General features: G+C 40.8%; 1 protein-coding gene across 1 annotated transcript in view; it reads left to right on the top strand.

Moving 5' to 3' along the window:
• LOC116995409 (alpha-N-acetylneuraminide alpha-2,8-sialyltransferase-like) overlaps nucleotides 1-16,936 on the top strand; it is a 99,935-nt gene extending 82,999 nt beyond the window's left edge. The window contains exon 5 of the mRNA XM_033058116.1: nucleotides 15,856-16,936. Coding sequence (XP_032914007.1) covers nucleotides 15,856-16,342 — 487 coding nt within the window. The 3' untranslated portion in view covers nucleotides 16,343-16,936. The remainder of the gene's footprint in view (nucleotides 1-15,855) is intronic.
• The last annotated feature ends 3,214 nt before the right edge of the window (nucleotides 16,937-20,150 follow it).

The following is a 20,150-nucleotide window of genomic DNA, read 5'->3' as shown; positions in this document are numbered from 1 at the left end:
AAACAGCTCAAGACAAGCGTTAACTATGAAAAGGCAAAAGGCTGGGCCATTTCTAGGCAAAACATTGCCTTGGAGAATAAAAAAATGGTCAGACACTCTTATACCTGATCTTTGGCTACCTGCACTTGTGTTGTACAAGCAGACTTTTAGGCTATGCTGATGAGGCTTTGTTTTTATCCACAACTGCAGCTGCAGTGTTTTCCCTGAACTGTGGGGAAATTGTTTTCATCATTCCAGTTTCTTCCTGCACGATAAGATATCTCCACACATGTCCTTTCATTATTTATTTACAGGCCTCAGCATTTAAAGGCCAAGGAAGTTTTTTGAGTGGTCATTCTTGAGGGATTGTGGTTCGTTTCTTGCACAGGGTTTAGCTGAGGCTGATGGAGTGTTGTTGACTCCAAAAGGCTTGAAAAAACTCCCTCTTCCTTTCCTTTACTCCTTCCCCTGACACTTCATGTTTCAAAATGCTGCTGGTGGGGTAATTAAGACCTAACTGAGGAAAGTCCTGGAGTGACTCCGCTGGAGTCAGACGTGACATCAGCAGCATTGCCCGAGCAGCAAATTCCAGCCATTTTTCCCGTGCCACACACTCTTCCCTAGTCCCAAATCGGGTGTGTAACCATATCCAGTGATCACCATCTTTCTACAGGGGGTGCAGTCTTAGCACTTCAGACACAGCACAGGGATTTGGATGTGGTCAGTGTTTGCACTTGCAGAAACAAAGCAGACGTCTTTGTTATCAATGATTTTGTTGTCTAAGCAGCACATTCAATCTAAGATCCTGGCATTAGAAAAGGGATTATTCCTTGCTTGCAGGCAGATTACTTGTCAAAACAGGTTCAGGGTGCACTGCTGGTGCCTAATAGACCCATCTGTCATCCCTTGAATTTACAAGGATAAAGGCAATCCCTCAGGCTGAGGTGATATATATCATCTCAGAAACGCATCCGGGATCTACATCAGGGCAGTACTGAATTAATCTTTGTTAGATTTAGATAACTTAATTCCAGTGAGTTTCTTGCTAAGATAATGATGCAGCTGGATTGTAGGTCATCTGTCATCAAATAACAGCTTCCCTTCCATAAAATTCTTATCTTATTTGATTTGTGCTATGTGTTCCTCTGTAGGCTAAAGTCAACAGGACTTTCTATTGGGGTTCTGTCAGAATGGGATCAGACCTTCTTATTTGAAAGAAGTCACTTTTCTTTGATGGCATCTGTTTCTAGACTACATTGGCATTTTGCATGTTTCACCATCTCCGAGCTGTTTATTTCTACTTGCATTTTAATGACTGCTTCTGGCTGTTTTCCCTTACTCTCATTAGCACTTTTTTGGATCTCCAGTTGAGCTGATGAGATCTGGAGTTTATGCACTGTTTTTTCACTCGGTCTCATTGAAGATACAACATACTTGGGAGGATGTATCTGGCTGTGTGTGCTCTGTCAGAGTCAGCACAGGGCTTCCATCTGGCTTCAGCAGTTCAAGGGTTATCAGGACTGTTTGCTCATTAACATTCCCTGTTTATACACTGATCATCACAGATGTGGGTGTTATTTGCCCCAGCCACAGTATTACTACAGTAAAATTCACTTTTAAAGGTGTTTTGAGTTCTGAGGTACATTACTCAGAAGAATAATTTATTAATTGAAAAATAAAATTTACAGTTTTTGTATTTTCAAAAGCAGTTTAGAGGTTCTTCTCAGGTTAGTATTTTTTTAATTGCAAATATTACTTTTTCTAAATGGTCTGCAATGGTGAGAACAGTGGATAACCATGGTGATAACCATGAAAGTCCAGAAGTAAATAAAAAAAGGTCCAAGTATGAACACAAAAATAAGTGTGTCAGTCAGATCCCAGGTCAACAAGTTTTTTTTTTTATTGGAGAACATGATAAGAGCCCTCTCTGGGATGAAGTTTTTGGTGAAAAGTTAAATAACTGAAATTAGTTCTGGCTGGTTTATTTGGGTATCATAGGAAGTGGCACAGACTGCTTTCCTATTAAGTTCAGCCACTCTCTTTATGAGGAAGCTTGTTTTATCAGTTTTTCATGGCAGTTTTCTGCCATCAGGTCTGGAATATACTACAGGCAAGAACTTCTACAGAATTAGTTAATTAAATGATAAATATGCCACCTTAATACTCAATTTCTACTTTCTATCACCTTTTTTTTTTCCCTGTGGGGGGGCTTTGCTTCTGGCAATGAAGCTTTTCCAGTTCCTGATTTGAAAGAGTAAATGGTGAAAGGACATATCTTGAAAAGGTTTTCAAGGTATGAGGAGCAATTTGGTAGGTTAAAGCCTACCCATTGGAATTCTTCATCTTGGTTTCATCCTTTTTCCACAATAGCTGGTTTGCTGGAAGAGGAAACAGAAACCTGCCAAAAGCTGCTGTGCTGAAAGAGAACCAAATGGTACTGCTGAAAGACAAAGCAGGATGGGGCAAGCCAAGCTGTCAGGATGTACAATTCAACAGGGCAGAGAACAATATGGCTCAGCTGCCCCAGAATGAATAAAAAGTAGGACGTGAATCTCTGCATCTTGTTTTAGTAGCAATTAAAGAATTATAACAGTTTCAAGGAACTTTGAGAATAGATGAAAGTGGAAAAATTGATTGGAGATACTTACTTCCATAGCCAATTCCTGATATGCAGGTGACATGGAGAATTCTCCTAGGTGAAAAACCCTTAGCCAAATTCTCTCTTCAGCTTTCATGTATTTTTTAGCTAATGTGCACTCCACTAATCTTTCAACAAACGTGCAAAGAGCAGTGTAGATGCTTAAAATTTTTATGGCACTGAAATAAGAGGATTTGAGAAAGGAAAATGAGGAAGTAACTTCTTTCATTATGGTTGTAATGAACTATTCTTACATACTGGGTTTCTTGCAAAGTTATGGCTTAGCTGTGAATGCTAAGGGATAATATCAAAGAAATGTAAACAGGGAGCTCTTTATTACAAATAGATTTTTAAGCTAATTGGGAGCTTTATTTAAAATATTGCTGCATATTTAGAAATGCTGAACTGGTAACATAACTTTTTAAAATGTGGATTTGAATATTGTGATCCTAGAATTTTTTTCTTTATCATCATTGTTTTTCAAACATGGCAATGAAGTTTTTTAATGAGATTTTTGTGTGGAGGGAATGGGCTACTAATTATATCCAAAAATATAACATGCTCTCAAGTGTCAGAATGTTGCAGAAAAAAGTTGAGGGCTTTTTTCCCCAATTCAGCAGAGTAATTCAGAAGGTGGCTACTTGAATCTTGCAGGAGTTTTCCCAAAGGAAATAGAATTCAGGAGGATGACAAGCAGGCTATTTTCAGTGGAACTTGTACGCATATGGAAGTTGAAAGCATGTGAAAGCCTATAGCACTGTAGTCAGCATAAATGTAAAAATAAAGCAAAAAACTGTGGACAGTGCACAGACTGTGCTGTAAAGAGTATTATGCAATACTCCATGCCCTCCTGTGAGCATGAGGAATATATTGCTGTGGTCCTTCAAAGGGAGGCACTGAGTTACTGTCCTTCCTTGGGTCCTCTCTCCCTGAGCTGACAGCTAGGTACAGCCCTGTTCTGCCCTGTCCCCAGCCTGGGATGGCCTCACCCTGACTTTTTTCCTGCAGGCAGTATCTGGAGCAATTGGGAATCCAGCTCTTCTGCTGGCTTTGAGATCCTTTTGAATGGAAAGGGGACAATCAGTTTCTCAGCAGTATCATAGCACTGTGTCCTGTTATACAGGAAGGCTGTACAAAACCATTGTCCTGAAAATGGGAACTTGCACAAGTTCTTGCTGCTCTCTCAGGAAGAATTTTTAGAACAAAGTTTGGAGTGAAGATGGTGTGGATACACTCAGTGTGTCTGTGCATCTGACTGAAAAAAAAAATGCTCTCTGCATCTGGGCTGAGCAAGAAGTCTTTCCCTTTTCAAGAGTGTGAATTGTGAATCTACTCATAGATTTTGCAATATAGCCACAGACAACTGCTTAAGATCATCTGTGAGCTTTTTATATAGCAAGTATCATCAGAGTTTAGAGGCAAGAAGACACTGGTGTTATCCCTGATTTCTTCCGCTCATTTTATTTTTAGTTTTTCCATCATCTGCCAGTCTAGCATTTGATTTTTTTATCCCAGACTTTTTGGTAGTTATAAGACATTGCGAAATGTTTCAGGGCTGCTGGAAGCTTATAAAGAGCTTTTTGAAGTCAGCATCTCTTACAGTGCTGACACTGCAGGATTTCCAGAGCTTTTTGCCTCTTCTCTGTTCCTCCTTGTGTTCCCCTGTGGCATCTCAGCTCTGCCAGAATATCTGTCCCTGACCCAGCCCTAGCAGAAACCCTAAACCCAGGTGATCCTTTGTTCCCTGACTGTTGGGGAAATCTGGAAGTGTTGCTACATGCAAACGAGCTGTTCCCAAACAATTGGAGTTAAATTGTACTGTAAAAGATCCAACTGCTGGGCTTGCCCAGGGGAGGCTGGTTTATGCAGCTGAACTAGGTTATCCTCTGCCCCACGCATACCTGGTGCTCCAGCTCTTAGGAATGCAGAGCTGGCACTGGGAAAAACAGGGCAGGAAGGAGATGGTGTGTATTGGCTGAAGTGCTTTTGCAGACTGGCTTTAGGAGAGGAAATTCCCTAGGCACACTAGCATGCTCTGGTGCAAATTGTTTTGCTTTTCACTACACACTCCTAGGTCTATTAAGCTGGAAATGGAACTGGGAATGGCTTCTGGAACACAGCACACAGGACTGTTTATGCCAGAGCACTAGTGCTCTGTTTATTTTTCTCACTTCATACTCCAGCATAGTTCCTGCCATCCCTCATTTTTCCTGCTACATTAAACTTGGTTCAGGAATGCAAATGATTATGCTGAATGAATCATCTCCACAGCCTTGTGCTTCCAGATGATGTCATTGTCTTTACTTGTATGTTCACAGTGTGCTGGTGGTCCCTGAAACTTCAAATGTCTGGCCTATGATATCATCAAGACTGAGCTATATCCTAAGTTGATGAAAGCTGGTGTAAATCCACTGATACCAGAGGAATTATGTCAATTTAAAGACTTCAGACTGGATCTTTATGATTGTATTTTTATTCCATGTCAAAGTATATTCGAAGATTTTTCATATTTGGCAGGACTTCTTAGCACTTTTAGGTTGGCCATTTTCAACATAAAAATGCAGATGTGGGGAGAAAGTAGAAAAAAATGATTTGGTTTTTAGAACAAGTACAACCAGTCTAAAGAGGACTTGGTATTCCAAGCAAAGTACTGGATTTACTGGAGTGTGTAAGGTTACTGCCTAGTTTGGTGAAGCAGAACTGCAGTGGGTGCTGTGATGAAGCACTGATCTTAAAGAAATTAGGATTTTAGTTAAAAGAAATTGAACTTAAGATAGTTACCTGAAACTTAAATAATTGATTGCCTGTCAATTTATGTTTGCTTAGCTGTGCTTGCAATGGGAAAGGATGAAACTAGTAGTTAGGTCCAAAGAACACAAACAATTGCAACCAGGAACTCATTCTTTGCAAAACTGGAGTTGCCCCAAAAACCATTTGTATTGTCATTTATAGAAAAGGTCAGGGCGAGGAAGACTCGCCTTACTTCCTCCTTCTAAGACCCATCCCCACAAAAACGACCCCAGACTTAATTCAAGAAGCCAACCACGCTGCTTAATAGCCATTCAAGCTAATTACCATAGGAAGTAGGGATGGGAGGGGCTGGTATTATGAATATGTATTTATTTAAACCTTTTGTCAATAAATAGACTCTGTGACCACCTGTAATTTCGCAGTGTGTATTAGGGGGCTACCCCACGCTGCTGCCCAGCGCTGAATAAACATACCCTTTCTAACTTTAAATTGTTAGAGAGTCTTTTGTCCGTCACAGTTGAGTATCGGTATTAGACCAATACTCATATTTTGGTAAATCAGTGACTTGCTGGAGTAGCAGATTAAGGAAGGGAAATTTGTCCCTGAGACAAATTCAGATAGAGATATGTTGCTTGTTAAAAACTATATTTGTTTTCCAAGTTCTTATCTGGGTAAAGCCTTTAGATAAAAATCCCAGCAAGAACTTCCCATTGTTGCACATCACAAATTATTCTGGCTCTAGTTTATGAAAATATGGAGCTGGATTTCACCACTTGTGCTGTTTGAATTGCTGCTTTAGGAATATGTGTGCTGAGCTGCTGGGGATATAAAGGTTGGTCAGACATCATCCCTGAATGATCATTCCAGTATCTGTAAGTCTTCTGGGAGTGTGACTGATTCCTCAAGGGGGAGTTTATGGCTGTGGTTGTTCCAGTGATTTAAGGCCAGCCTCAGGTTCTTTGGAGCTGCTGACATTTATAGCTACTTTCAAACCTACAGCTTGGAATTGTTTGAAAAACACTTGTTGAAAAATACTTTGGCCTTCTCTGACTGGTATCCTTAAAGATGTTCTCTTTTCCTGTGTCGGACTTGTCTGACCTCAGACCAGAGCTCCCTCGTCCCTGGATTTTTTTTTGGGTAATATGTTACTGCTGCTTCAGGGAGCCAAGGCACTAACTGTAGCTTTTGTTCATGTTTGATTAGTAAATAATACTTTAAAATAGTGGCTTAATCTGTGATGGTATCTTTGGTGTTTATTGTAATCACCTAAACATGTGGAACTTATTTAGTATTAATGTGATTGTCAGAAGTCCTTTGATAGAATTTCTACTGCAATTCAGGATTAAATGCCCTGAATATTAAAGAAAATGAGCTTGTTTTTGTCCTACTGAATCTGAAAGAAGTGCCAGTGCTGTCTTCTGGAGTCAAGCTCCATCCAGTTCTGAAAATTCATTGGGATTGACCATTTCCTGAGGTAGAGAGCAAAAGGGAAAAAGGTATTTTTGCATCGTATTTCAGATTGTGAGAAGGTGGGGCCACATCTGAGTTATGGCATATTATATAAAAAAAGAGCCATAGCATGTTTACATGTGTGATAAGGGAAACAACCACAATTATCAAGTTGCTCCTAAATAACATAAATATCTCTGAATGCCACTGAACCTTCACTGGCATTTGGAAAATAAGAGAAATTGGGAATTGAACGTTCTGCTCCACTTTCTTCAGGCAATGCATAGAGTACTCTAAAGTACTCAATGACTTTCAAAAGTATCATTCTATCCTAGCAAATTCTTTCTTTTTTTCTACCTTAGAAAAAAAAATTGATTTTTACTTCTTTTACACTGTGTCTTCTTTAAATGAAGTTAATGAAGGGTAAAAAGGTGTAGGAATTAGAACTTGCACAGATACCAAAATAGTTGAAGATATTTTAAAAAAAGCTCCAACATATTTCAGCTATCTGTACTCTCATTCTATTTCGTTATTTTGGTCAAGATTGTCGTAGCCATAGAATTTTAAGTTGAGTACAGGCTGTACTAAGAGTTAAGGAAAAACCTTGGCAGTTTGATTGTGTTCAAAAGAAATTTAGGTGGCATTCTCAAGAAACATCTTAGAAAATTCATCTGGATGATCTACCCGAAATAATGGACTCTCCTGAGGGTATCATACTGGACAAAGTTCCAGGAGCATCTGTCAAACCTTAGGAAAAGGTAACAGGAAGTTGACATCACTAAAGGACAGAGAAAAAGGAGATTAAGGGAAACAGAGAAACACCCTACCAAAAGCTAGAGCTGTTTCCAAAGGAAATTGAATCTATATTAAACTCTGGCTGATTAAATATTTTATCTATGTGGCAAGTAGAAAAAGTTTTCAAGACCAGCTAATCAGAGGGATTAAAGCCTTGTGCTACAACCTCTTTCCAGGAACCACATAAGCCAAAAAGAAGCAAACACCCACATCCACCTGCTGTGTGTTTATGGTTAGTTTATGGCCAGCTATAAAAAACAGGTATAAAAAGGAGGCTGTATGAATGATTGGCATCTTTGTGCAATGTGGAAGACACTCAGATCATCCCCTGTGCCCATGGGGAGGCTCATAGGCTGAGACTGAGATAATTTTAAGTGAAGTTATGGTACAGATACAGGATGGATGTGCATTTTTAGGCAGAACTGGGCTCACCCATAAAAAAAGAGTCGTGTATGTACTTCCTCACTGAAAACTGCCTTGGTACTTGAAGACTGGAAGGTGTTAGAAATGGGATCAGTGTTTAAAAGCAGTCCAAATTAAAAATAGCTCAAGTGTATCTGTAAGGCTGACATCTCTTCCAGCTGATTTGCTGGAGACTGTAGTAGAAGATAATATTAGTGAACACCTGGATAAATGTATGTGCTCTTGTAAAAACTTTGGGGGTTCTTCGAATAGGTGCATGTGGATACCCAGTCGATAGAGTATATTTGAATTTTTAAAAGGCTTTGGATGAAGTGATCGAGACAATCATGAAGTAAGAGGGAAAGTACTGGTAAAATAATTGGTTAGGAGGATGCAGAGGATAACAGATTAGGCAAATATTTGGAAGTAAGATTCACTGGGTTTACTGCATTGACAAACTACACGATTATAAAGAGATCTGAGCTGAAAATACTGGGATGTACAGTTGAAAATATGCTGGTTTTGTTTTTAGTCTTCCTTAGTCTTCCTTTTATTCTGTGTGTGGGTTGCAGAAGGGAAGGAAGGCTCTTTCAAAGACCCAATGTGCAGCAATCAACACATCTTGGACCCTGCTGGAAGCCTTGAGGAGCATCTAATGCTTCCAGGCATGGCTGAACAGTACCAAGATTGCTGTAAATTGATATTAGATGGATAGAAAGTCTGGACTGGTTTGAATCCTCCTGGTTTATTTCCAGGAATTTTACTAATGACCTGATCTTTTGTGTGCCAAGGACTGAAGGGGGCTTCCTTGTCTGTGGAATGGCTGTTTGTTTCTCTCTATTTTCTATAATTTCAGCCTCATGTCTGGCTCCAGAGCAATTTGTCACCTCCTCTGTTTATACTCAGGTGGCCACTAGTTCATTGCTCAGCTGCAATGCTTGTCCCCTTGGGAGTGCAGGTGAGGTTGGTCAGTGGGAGCAGCTAACAGAAAAAATACAGAGATCTTCTTTTATGTATTTTAGAGTTGTGTGAATTTATTTTACCCCATTTAAAGAATTTTAGATTCACCACATATTCCTATGGCTCTGAATTTCTGATTTTCTTACCAAGCTTCTAGTTGACAGTGTTTAAGAGGGATTTGTCCTACAACTGTGGCATGGTCTGAGAGAGCACCAGTGATTCATGTATTAAAGTTTAAAAAGGGATGCTTATATACTCAAAGGGAGTCCATCCTAGTTACAGTTCTTGCCATAATCCCTAATAATAATGCATAAAAGAAGCATTTACTGTTTTAAATAATTTCCTTCAGTCTATAATTTCTGTAGCAGAGAGCACCTTTAGAAAGCATACACATTCAAACATTGCTATTTTCCTCTCTCTTTCCAGTTTTTTTTTGGAGAGAGCTCCAAGACTCTGATGAGAGGATGTATTTGAATGTCACCTTCACTGATATTTGCAAATTTTTAATGTGTAAAGGATGTCATGACATTAAAGAGAGAACTCAAAGACAGCTAAAATGTTCTCAGTTATGAATAGGTCTTTCATAACTGCCATAGTTTGGTAGATTTTATTTTATTTGGTAGATTTTGTTTGGATTACAAAGCACAGGAAGCCAGGGCAATCTGGAGGGTGTAATGTTATTAGCCTTATGTTTCTGCAGTGCTCTTGTGGGCAGTGATCCGCAGGGACCTGTGTCTGGAATGTATTTGAGGGAAAGATCCAGGAGATGATTCTCTGTTCTGTTCCTGTTTTGTTGCTGTCCCAAAGACACAACAGACAGTCTTAGGGACACTGTCTTAATCCTAAATTAGTCTCCTAAAAGCTGTCTGGGCTTTGTTGTGATTCTTTTTCCACTAAAACCCAAGGAAGTATGTGATCTGGTTATGTTTCTTCTCAGCTCTTTCTGAAATTCTGTGCCAAAGATACTGGACTTAGTTCTGTGTTGTTTGTGGTTTTTCCTAGCTGATTTCATTGCTTTACCTACTTGCCTGTCTTCCTGACTTCCAGCTGTAAGAGTTTCAAAGTATTCAGAAGACATAGAAATACCAGGCAGCAATTTTAACAATACAAGTACAGTAATTTCACGATTATAAGCCACACCATTTTGACTGAAATTTTGGTCCCAACCCAGAAGTATGCCTTATAATCATGAAATTACTGTAATTTCCAAACATGTTGTTCTGCCTGTCCTTCTTTATTATTTCCAACTTGTGTGTGACTACAGCAGCCACGATTTTCAAGGAGTCAGACTAAGCAGCTCATCTTGTGGAAGCTAAGGTCTAAGCTCTCAGGTAACAGAAAGGATTGATGTTTACCTCTGCTGGCTTTGGAAAGAGTGGCTATTAAAAGCACATTTTATTTTGAGTTTGTGGAATAAGGATCACACACAGTCCCAAAATACCAGTGAATACTGATTTTTATGTTTCACTGTTTTGCTGTAGAGGACAGCTCTGTGTTCCATTGAAAAAGTCAGCTTTCCCTTGGCACTATATATAGTATTTCCAGGGCCACAGAGCAGTAATGGGTGGAGGTTTTAAAAAAGCTGTAATTAATGTTTAATTCGGGCAGAAAATGAGCCTACTTCTTCATGGGGATTAAAACATACCTCTGCCATGTCTCACTGGACTTTCTGAATGCATCAAATTATTCTGAAGGTCATGTACGAAGGACAGTGCGTCAGTAAGAAACTTTCCTTGCAGAAAGTCACTGCAAGGAGTGTTTTTTCCCTGCTTTTGGGTATTTAAAGATGATGGTGGAAGTACCCAGAATCCCTGCATTGGAAAACACCATTCAAAAGGTTTATGAAAAGGAGAATGAGGCAAATTTGTCTTTGATTATTGGTATCAGAGAGGACAGAGAAGAACAGGCCCTTTGAGGTTGGAAGCCCCTGTTCATCAGAAAGAGGAAGCAGTGTGGGGTCTCAGCAGGCTGCAGGATGCACAGAAGGGATGAGCTGGGGTGAGTTTGGGAGTCAGTCACCCCCTGAGAGGAGCGAGCATCTGATCCACAAAGAACCAGCAGGGAAGAAGGGCAAAGGGGAAGGAAAATATCGGAATAGCATTACCCCACTCATACTGGAAATTCTCAGCTGGGTGACCATGGTGCCTGTGGAGGGACCCACATTGAGAACAGGAAAGAATATCTCCTGCTGAAGGTGTTTGAAATGAGGGTGATGACAGAACACTGGGGATCAGAACTGGTTTTGCCATTGACTTTAATGGGATTATAATTGACTCTTAACTCAGGTTGCTGTCCTTCAGGTGAGTCAGCACTGGCTTGTGTAGTTGCAAAAGCTGGGATAAAATAAGAAAGGGGGTCCATTTATAGTGCTTTAATTGCTCAATTCTCACTCTCTGTGTGGACAAGCAGAAAGTCTACCTTGCACCTAAAGCATGCTAGAAGTGCCCACATTTGGAATGAGCACATGGGAACAATTTGTTAATTGAGATACAGTCTGTGTGTCAGTAAGATTTTCTGCACAAGCCCCAGATGGGCACATCATCAAGAAGAGCTAGATATGAGTGAGAGCACAGGGCATTAAGGGGGGCATTGTTGCTTGAAAAGCACTCTGAGAAATGAGTGCAGTACAACCCCTCTGTCACAGCAGAGGAGGCTCAGATGTGTGTTTGCAAGCTGACTTCTTGTGATCCCAGCCGTAAGCAGAGTCCAACAGCTGCAACAAATTGTTAAATCATTCTTGGTTAATGCTGCCATCAAATTATCTAAATAGTTTTTGTGAGGTTATTGTTTGTCATAGGGATATGACAAACATAAGTCTTTATGCCTTCTGCTCTATTCCCTTGAGCTCTATGTCGCAATTTTAAAATAATACACTATTTCTTTGGCATCTGAGCTGTTTCCCCTCATTACATAATTTTTTTTTTCCCCTCTGATAAGTCAACTCCCAGTTAATCCAGAAGGCTGAATTTGTGACTTTGCAGATGCCAACAGAGTCAGTGCCTGGGATATCGTCACAGGCATGAGATAGCAACTCTCTGGGGAGATCAAAAAGAAACCAAGATGCAAGGGAATGCTTCCATAATTATCCACAAGAGGGTTAGCTCAATGTCACTGCAGCAAATTCCTTGTGGTTACTGAAAACTGTCTCTCAGTACCAGAGAGCAGCCCTGTCCCTGGATATCTGGTAAAGAACATCAATAAGAACATTCAAAACAGATTAAAAACAGAACTCAAAACACTTAATGCTCTTTAGTCTTTGATTGTTCTGTTAAGACAATGGGCCATGGCAGTTTTCTCTTGGATTAATATTTCTCTCTGGAAAAGCAGAGCAGAGCATTTGAGTGAATTCTCCAGCTGATAGCAAGGAAATGATTTCTCTGATATCTGTGCAGCTCTGCCTCCACATGCTGCTGAAAAGTTGCTGGTTTTAAGTTGATCTTTCATAGGAACCTGACAGAAATATGTGGTGCTGATGATTGGAGTTGTTTACTGTCCACTGATGAGTGCAGTGGAAATAGGAGTGTCTGGGCTGGACTTGCTGTGTGGATCTGTTTTCACCAGGATTCATAGTCACTCGTGCCTCTCTGGACTGTGGAGCTGCTGAAACACTTAATTGCAAATTGTGGAGTCTCCAGGTGCTGCTCAGGACTTGGAAGGTTCCAGCTCCAGTTTTATCCAAACGCTAGCAACTCACCACAGGTTTGTGTGAGCTTGACTAGAGAAGGTCGTGGGAGGACCCTGAAAGCAATTCAACTGTTTCTTGCTCCAGGCTGCCCTGGGGAGATAACATTGCCTGAGATGCACTTGTGTGCAAAGCATTAGATCATTTGATGCAACTCTTTGGAAGCTGTGTGGGTGTGGTGGAGCTGCACAGCTTCTGGGCAGTAGAATGCTCAGTAGAGGCCAGCACTAATCAGGAGCCAGCAGCTCCTCATTCTGGGCGAGGATTGGCACGAAGGAAGGCATTTGTGCCTGTGTGGATGCAAGGGCTGCACCCGGCTGGTGGTGTCTATGCCAGGACATGCAGGAGACAAACACTGTCGTGCTCCTGTGGGCACTACAAAGCCTCAAGTGAAAAGCCTTCCTGGTCTCTCTGTCAAGCATGAGGTAGCCTTCTTGCTGCCTACTGAGATGGGTGTGGTATGGTACCTTCAAAGCCTGCAGGGCTCCCTGTCTGGATTGGGAGTTAAAGGAAAACACACTTGAGCTTCCAGCACCATCTCCAGAAACTTGCTTATGCACAACATTTGTCTCTGGGTTTCTCAGCTTCTATCCAGCCTGTGAAGTGTCACAATGCTGGAGAGCACTCCCATTTTTAGAAATAGGGAACAGAAAATTTTCATTTATTTTTCTAATATGTCCCTTCTTGAGGTGCTCAAGGTGGGTAGCAGCTTTTTGGCTGTTAGACCACCAGCCCAGCCATAATTCAGCATATTTTATGTTTCTCCATGGGCTCCTGGACACATGTATAATGTCTATCTGCTGAACTGGGCAGGACACCTACCAGTACTGCCATCCAGGTCATTGGAATGAGGTATGGGTTTCCAGGAGGTGATGGTGTTCCTTAAGGACAGTTTGCAGCAGGGTGACAAATGCAGCTGTCCCTTCTGCATGGAGTCCCTCCCATGCGCTGGTCTCATGGCACTGCAGTTCACTTCTTGTTACTTTAAGGCACTTGGGGAGATTTATTCAGAAGAATTGCAAATGTTGTGGCATTGATAGCAAATTAATATTCAGACACAATCTCTGGCCCTTTGAGGCTGAGGAATTTTAATGTGGTCACCCTGAGCTGCGTGGGGCTTTTCTAAGAATGATAAATTTGCTGGAAAATGCAGGTTTAGAATAACCACAACTATTTGCCCCCTGAAGTAAATTTTGCGGACTAGTTCTAAGTGGGAAAGGACATGGTGCTTCAGGAATGACAGTGAATGTGCCTCAGGTCTCTCTTCAGCCAAGGTGCAAAGACTCCACAACATCAAGCTGTTCGCTCAACACCCTTTTACTGTGGAAGGAATTTTAAGTCTGCAATGTCCAGTGACTGAATGGGGACTGAAACCCTGCTGGTGGCCTTAGGACCTTTCAGAAGTGATTAGGGATATTGGAATAATATTTGGGTTCTGGGGGTCTGAGCACTTAGGTGAATAATGAAAGTCTTAACCTTGAAGTTTCTTTTTTTAATTTGTTTTTTTCCCCTCAGTGACAGTGTCCTGATGGAAACAAAATAGGCTTGGTAGGATGAAGCCAACTCATGGACCCAGTAATCTGTAGGTTGTCCTGCAACTCCTTGGAAAGGGAGATTGGTAATGCTTATTTTGAGGAATAGTCATAGGTGTGGCAGTGATGGAGGGAGAGGCCATGTGAAGAGGCAGACAATTAATTTCTTCCAAGGCACCTTGGTCTTGGCTGACCTTCTACACTAAACTGTGTCTTGGCTGGTTCTAGAAAAGAGTACCAAATACAATAAGTTATGAAATTACTGGGTTTTGTTTTGTAGGATGGGGTTGAATTGATGTCTTGCTTGAAAGCCAGTGACTGTGTCTCCATTAGCAAATAGCACCATGCAGTAGGAACAGACTACAGAGCAGAGAAGCAGTGAAGACCCAGACAGACTTCAGATTTCAAACCAACTTCATTCTAATACCACGTGGAGGATGTTTTGCAAGAGCCTTGTAGCAAATCCAGAGACAAAATATTTAATATTAAAAATAACGACAAAAACCTTTCAATTTATCAAGAATATTTCAAGGGGTGTTTTTGCTAAAACAAAGACTACAGAAAGATCTGGAATATATTATGAGACATTTCAATGCTGTTGAAGCTGTTTGGGTTTTTTTGTTTCCAAGAATTTCAGCTGAAATTTAGTCTAATTCTTCTTGAGCTCATCTGGCATTCTATTTAAACCTGTTTGTGTCATTCTTGTTATAGTTTCCAAGAGGTTTATACATAAAATTAATCTCTTTATAACCATTTAAAAAAGTATTATTATATCTATTTTTGCCTGCACAACAGAAAGGAAAAAAATCCAGTGCTGCTGACTTAACTTCTTGTTCTGACTCTTCTGATGTTAGGGAATTAGTGATGACACATCTGCCTTGGCTTGAGGAAACAGGGAGAGGAGGCAGCAACACAGGCATTTGGGAGCTGAGTTAAAAATTGGGATCACACACGGGAGCAGCGTAACTGCAATGAAATGACTGTGTTGAGGCTTGTACAAAAGTGGTTTTTAGTCTAGTAAGCTTCACATTCTGAAGGCTTTGGATATTGTCAAGTGATAAAGGTGGGGAGGAAACATAGGCAAGGAAAGTTTGTAGTTTGTGATACTGGTTGTGTAGTTTGTCAGTCAAACATCAGGAATAGAACCGCCATCAGCAAATAGCTGTTGGCAATTAAATAAATTGTCATGTGCTGTTTTCATATCAAAGAAATATTCTGTACATATACCTTGCCCTCCTAATCTAACTTGGGTTTTTATTTTAGTCTGCCTTTAAGAAACAAGAACAACACAGATTTGAAAATTTATTTTATAGATTCCCATACCTGAAAAATCTAAGTGGGTTTTCAGACAGATGAAAAATATTGCTAAAAAGGATTGAGTCTTACCGAATGTTGTCAGTATTCATTTGGGTTTTCTTAAAAAGATGGAATCAGAAAGGTTTTGGAGTTAGCAGGGTACCAGATAGTTTTCAATTGTCTATTCAGGTGTCTGTTTTCAAAAGAGAAGCAGTGTCAGACAGCCAGAAGTTTGTCTGGACTTTCTCTGGGCTTGGAAAAGGTGTACAGGGAATTGTAAATGTGCATATGAAGAGCAGCCCTTAGGCGGATTATGGAACATCTGGGAAAACCTATGTGTGACCAACTCATTTTCCCTTGTGATTTTCCAGGTTCCAGAATTTGCTGTGGTCCCGAAAAGCCTTTGTGGACAGCGTGAAGGTCTATAACCACAGCTACATCTACATGCCAGCCTTCTCCATGAAAACAGGGACGGGACCCTCCCTCCGCGTCTACTACACCCTGGAGGATTTTGGGGCCAAGCAGGCCGTCCTTTTTGCCAACCCAAACTTCCTGCGGGACATTGGCAAGTTCTGGAAGAGCAAAGGTATTCATGCCAAACGCCTTTCCACGGGGCTTTTCCTGGTCAGTGCTGCCCTTGGTTTGTGTGAGGAAGTGACAATTTACGGCTTCTGGCCGTTCTCGGTGGACCTGCACGGGAAGTTTATCAGCCATCACTACTATGACAATGTCCTGCCTGACTCCGGATTCCATGCCATGCCAGAGGAATTTCTACAGCTTTGGTTTCTTCATAAAAGTGGTGTACTGAGAATGCAGCTAGAACCGTGTGAGGACCCTCTTATCCAGCCTTCAGCCTGAGGATCATAGGAGTCAGTTTGGGCGATCCGATAGTTTTTAATTTCCATGCTCTCCAACAGAGAGTTCTGTTTTATGTTGGTTGTTCTTAAAGCGATCTGCATGGACCATAAGAATGCTGCTTGAAGGCCAAATGGAATATGTCCTTATTATTTAGTGCTTTATGGAACTGGGAGGGGATGAAATGTGTCTCTCCATCAAGTCCATTCAGCAGCAGTGGGAAAACAATGTCAGAAGCAGCACAGCTAAACTTTCCAGGGACGTTTTTAAGTGACAAGTGTAAAAAGGGCATTAAGGCTCAGAGAGTCACCAGGCCACTCATAAGCTTTTGATGACAGTGCCAAATATGACTATCTGTTCCAAATTCCATTTCATTCCAGATCAGCACCCTGTAGAACTTTCCTTTTTCCTTGCTTTTTTCCTCTGTTTGGGTGTGTGGGTGTGTGTAGGACAGCATATGTGTGTCATTGACTCTTTATTTCTTTTCCTTTTATTCCTTTTTATTTTGATCCCCCGCCCTTCCCCGGCCCTCCCTCCCCAGGAGGAAAAGGAAGGGCTTAAAAGCCCAAGGAGCTGAGTACCATCAGCTCCTCTGAAGACTCTTGGATAGTGAAGGTGCTAAGAATCTGGTTAGAATGTCATAGGAATACCTTGCTACTAGGGATGGACAGGTTTTATCAGGGTAGTTCAGGTCACTGTACTTATAGCTATGCCAGTGCTGTACTGTGGGCAAGAGCTGGTTAAGGCAAATTGGTCTGAAAAGAAAACATGTTACAAAACCAGCAGTGAAGTGCAGCCTGATTTCAGTGACCCGCTGCAAGATTTCCACAGTGACCTTCATAGCAGGGATGGTTCCTGATCTGTTTTACTGTCCAGCCTTAGGGATTAATTCTGTATTCATTTGGACTCCAGATGTTCGTGGACTGTTGAGGGTATTTGAGGGGTTCAGTGGAATGCAGAATGAGGTTCTTCATGTGCTTATAGCAGGAAAATTGCAGAAATGAATGTAAGTGTCATTTAAAATTAGTCAAAGCTTCAAAAATCGTTTCTCTGTGTGTGACTCGCTCTTCTGCTTGGATTGTAACATTAGCCTTAAAGACTTGTACTTCTTACACGAGATTGTCTCTGCTTAAAGAGAGTCTGGGAAATAAAACAGCCTTTGGGAGCACCAAAAATCTGCACAGGCAGCAAGAAAAAGGAAAAAAGAGGAAGGCATGCCTGATGTAAGGCTGCCCTGCTGGCAGTGGTAAATTCTGTGAGTGTGCACAGTGCCTGAAGGACTGTTTTATTTTGGGTTATTACTTGGGGAACAGATGGTCTTCTCACCATGGAAATGAGAAATTGTTTTGTTTGTTTGCTTTGGTTTAGCACTGGAGGACAAGAGAAGAATCCCACCTCAGTCTGCGGTGCAATTTAAGCTGCAAGATGTTACCAACCATTAACTTGAAAAATCCAGATCAGTGTTCTCTTTCTTATTACCTTATTACTGAATATCTAGTCAAGGTGTTGGAACAACAAAACTGTCATCAACTTTTCACAACAACTTCCTGTGCTGTTCTAGCTCCAAAGTTCTAGTATTTTGGGGGATGTGTCTTCTCAAGTGTTGATAAGGCCTCTCCTTGTAGACTACCAGCTGCAAATTCTATAGATAAAAATAATTTTTAAAAAAAGCTAAATCCATGGCTCTTCTTTAAATATGTTGAGCTACTGTTCAACTCTCTGTGTAGGAAACTGGGGGAAAATAGTCATGTTTTTCTTTTTAAACCTATGTTTCATAATAAAAATTTTATTTTGGATTATGGATATTCCAAACATAAAGTGGGTACTGTTTCATAGGATTACAGGGCAATGCTAAAGGGTAATGTGGAGATTTTGGAGTCTTCTAGTTACTGTTGTGATAGAATCTGAATGTACCTCATAGCCCATGTTATCTTTTCCATGTTTTCATTAAAAGTACAGAGAGCACGCTGGTGGAACATCACTTGATAATTCATTCAGTTTCATTAGTGCATTATGTGTAATGTGGGGACTCGGTGAGGACGATTTGAAAGTAAAATATTTTCCTTGTTACTTGTTATGGCAGAATTTGACTGAACTGCCTTTCTTAGAGACAAAGAGGTGCCTGTATGCTTTTTATTGGGGGCATCGAGTTTGCGTTTTTTAGTGCTTTATAGATCTGTGAAAACAACAGTTGGAATATGATGTGCTATAAATGGCACTTCAGCAGGATGCCAGCATTTCCTTGAGAGCAGGAGGGAACAAGGAAAGTAGGGGGAAGCTGCCTCTTTGTTGGTCATCTTTTGGTATTTTTAGCAGTACTTAGGAATTCACTTCTGAACCACTCTTACAGCTCTCCAACCCCTTGGTAATTATTTGTGCCACATATTGGGAAAATAATTGGATTAAAAGTACAAGTGTTTTTTGTAGAAAAACTCTGTCCAGAGTTTCATGAGGTCTGGCTTGTTTATGTTGAACCAGTGCCCGGATATCTGGAGGTGTTGTATTCCCGACATCTGTAGGACTGAACCTGAGACCTTTGCGAGTCCCTTCTGGTGTCTGCAGTCCTGATGTTTGCTAGGAGATAGCTTCCAAGGAATTAGGGGGGCAGGAGAGACCCAGGCTGTGTGTGATGTGTGGCTGATATTGGAGAAATTGATAATTCTGGCTCTGTTCACATTTACATTTAGTGAGTATAACTGGCACACACAGTACAAAGCCAACCACATTTGATGAGAAAGTAATGGCTTCAAGGATAAACAATTTTCTATAACTTCCAGAAAACTGGCAGTTGAGAAAAGGAGAGAAACAAAAATAAATGCCTCTTTTGAGAGGCAAAATCTGTTTTAGCTGAGTTGTCCTTGGAAACACTGGCCAGTAATCAGCCTTTTGCCCAGCAGGTCAAAAGGGATGTGGGAGAGCTCTGCAAGTCCTTAGTGGCAAGAGCAGCCAAAAAGACAAAATCAAGCAGCTGCAAGAGTGGCTGTTACCTGACATAAATTTTGGAGTGAAGGCTCTCCATGCACGTGGAGTGTGGAGCTTGCCTTTTGGATGTTTCGGAGGAAGGCAGTCCATGTGTAGGTTCACTGATATGAAATACACCATTACGTGGAAGTGCCTAAGAATTTATCCATATTCAGGAGGGAGGTCATTGCTTGTGTTGCTATATTTTTAGTGAAGTCTTCTGAAATCTTAATATTTGTTAGTGAAATTCCCTCCTGCAGCACCTCTGTTTCCTCTGCCAGTCCTGAATTTCCCTGATAGTGTAGCTAAAGCTGCACAAATCTTCCTGGTTTAAAGTGACTGCAGTTCATCTTCAATAAAAACTGGTTCATACTGGCCAAATAATTTGTTAATATTCATAGTTATTAATTTTATCATAGAGCTGACAAGAGACAGAAGTGCTGGAATGTTGCTCTGCCTGGATAGGAATCATTGTTCCATGTTTGTAAGGAGAATAAAATAAATACCTTTACAAGAAAGGTATGCACTGAAATCCCTCTTGATACAATCTTTTTGGGGCTATATATGTCCTTGAGGATATCAAGACCCATTTTTGAACTTGTGATGAAACTATGTAAAACTCTTTCTGCTTGTTGATTAGGAAGCCTCTCGGAGCTTTTTCTAGATCAGACAAGCAAAAGAGAAACCAGCAAAGCAAAGTCCTAGAGAAGGGAGTGGGAGGCGTGCTCATGAGAGTAAGAACATCTCTAATTTTGGCACAGACTTTGTTACAGTGCTAAGAACTCTTGCTCATGAATGTTGTATTTTTATGTTTTTGCTGGAATGAAGATAGCAAGTTTGGTGTGAGGCA

Source organism: Catharus ustulatus, chromosome 4 (assembly GCF_009819885.2).
Source record: "Catharus ustulatus isolate bCatUst1 chromosome 4, bCatUst1.pri.v2, whole genome shotgun sequence".
NCBI classification, from domain to species: Eukaryota; Metazoa; Chordata; class Aves; order Passeriformes; family Turdidae; genus Catharus; species Catharus ustulatus.
Note: the sequence above shows the minus strand (reverse complement) of the source record. Positions and strands in the feature narration are given on the sequence as shown.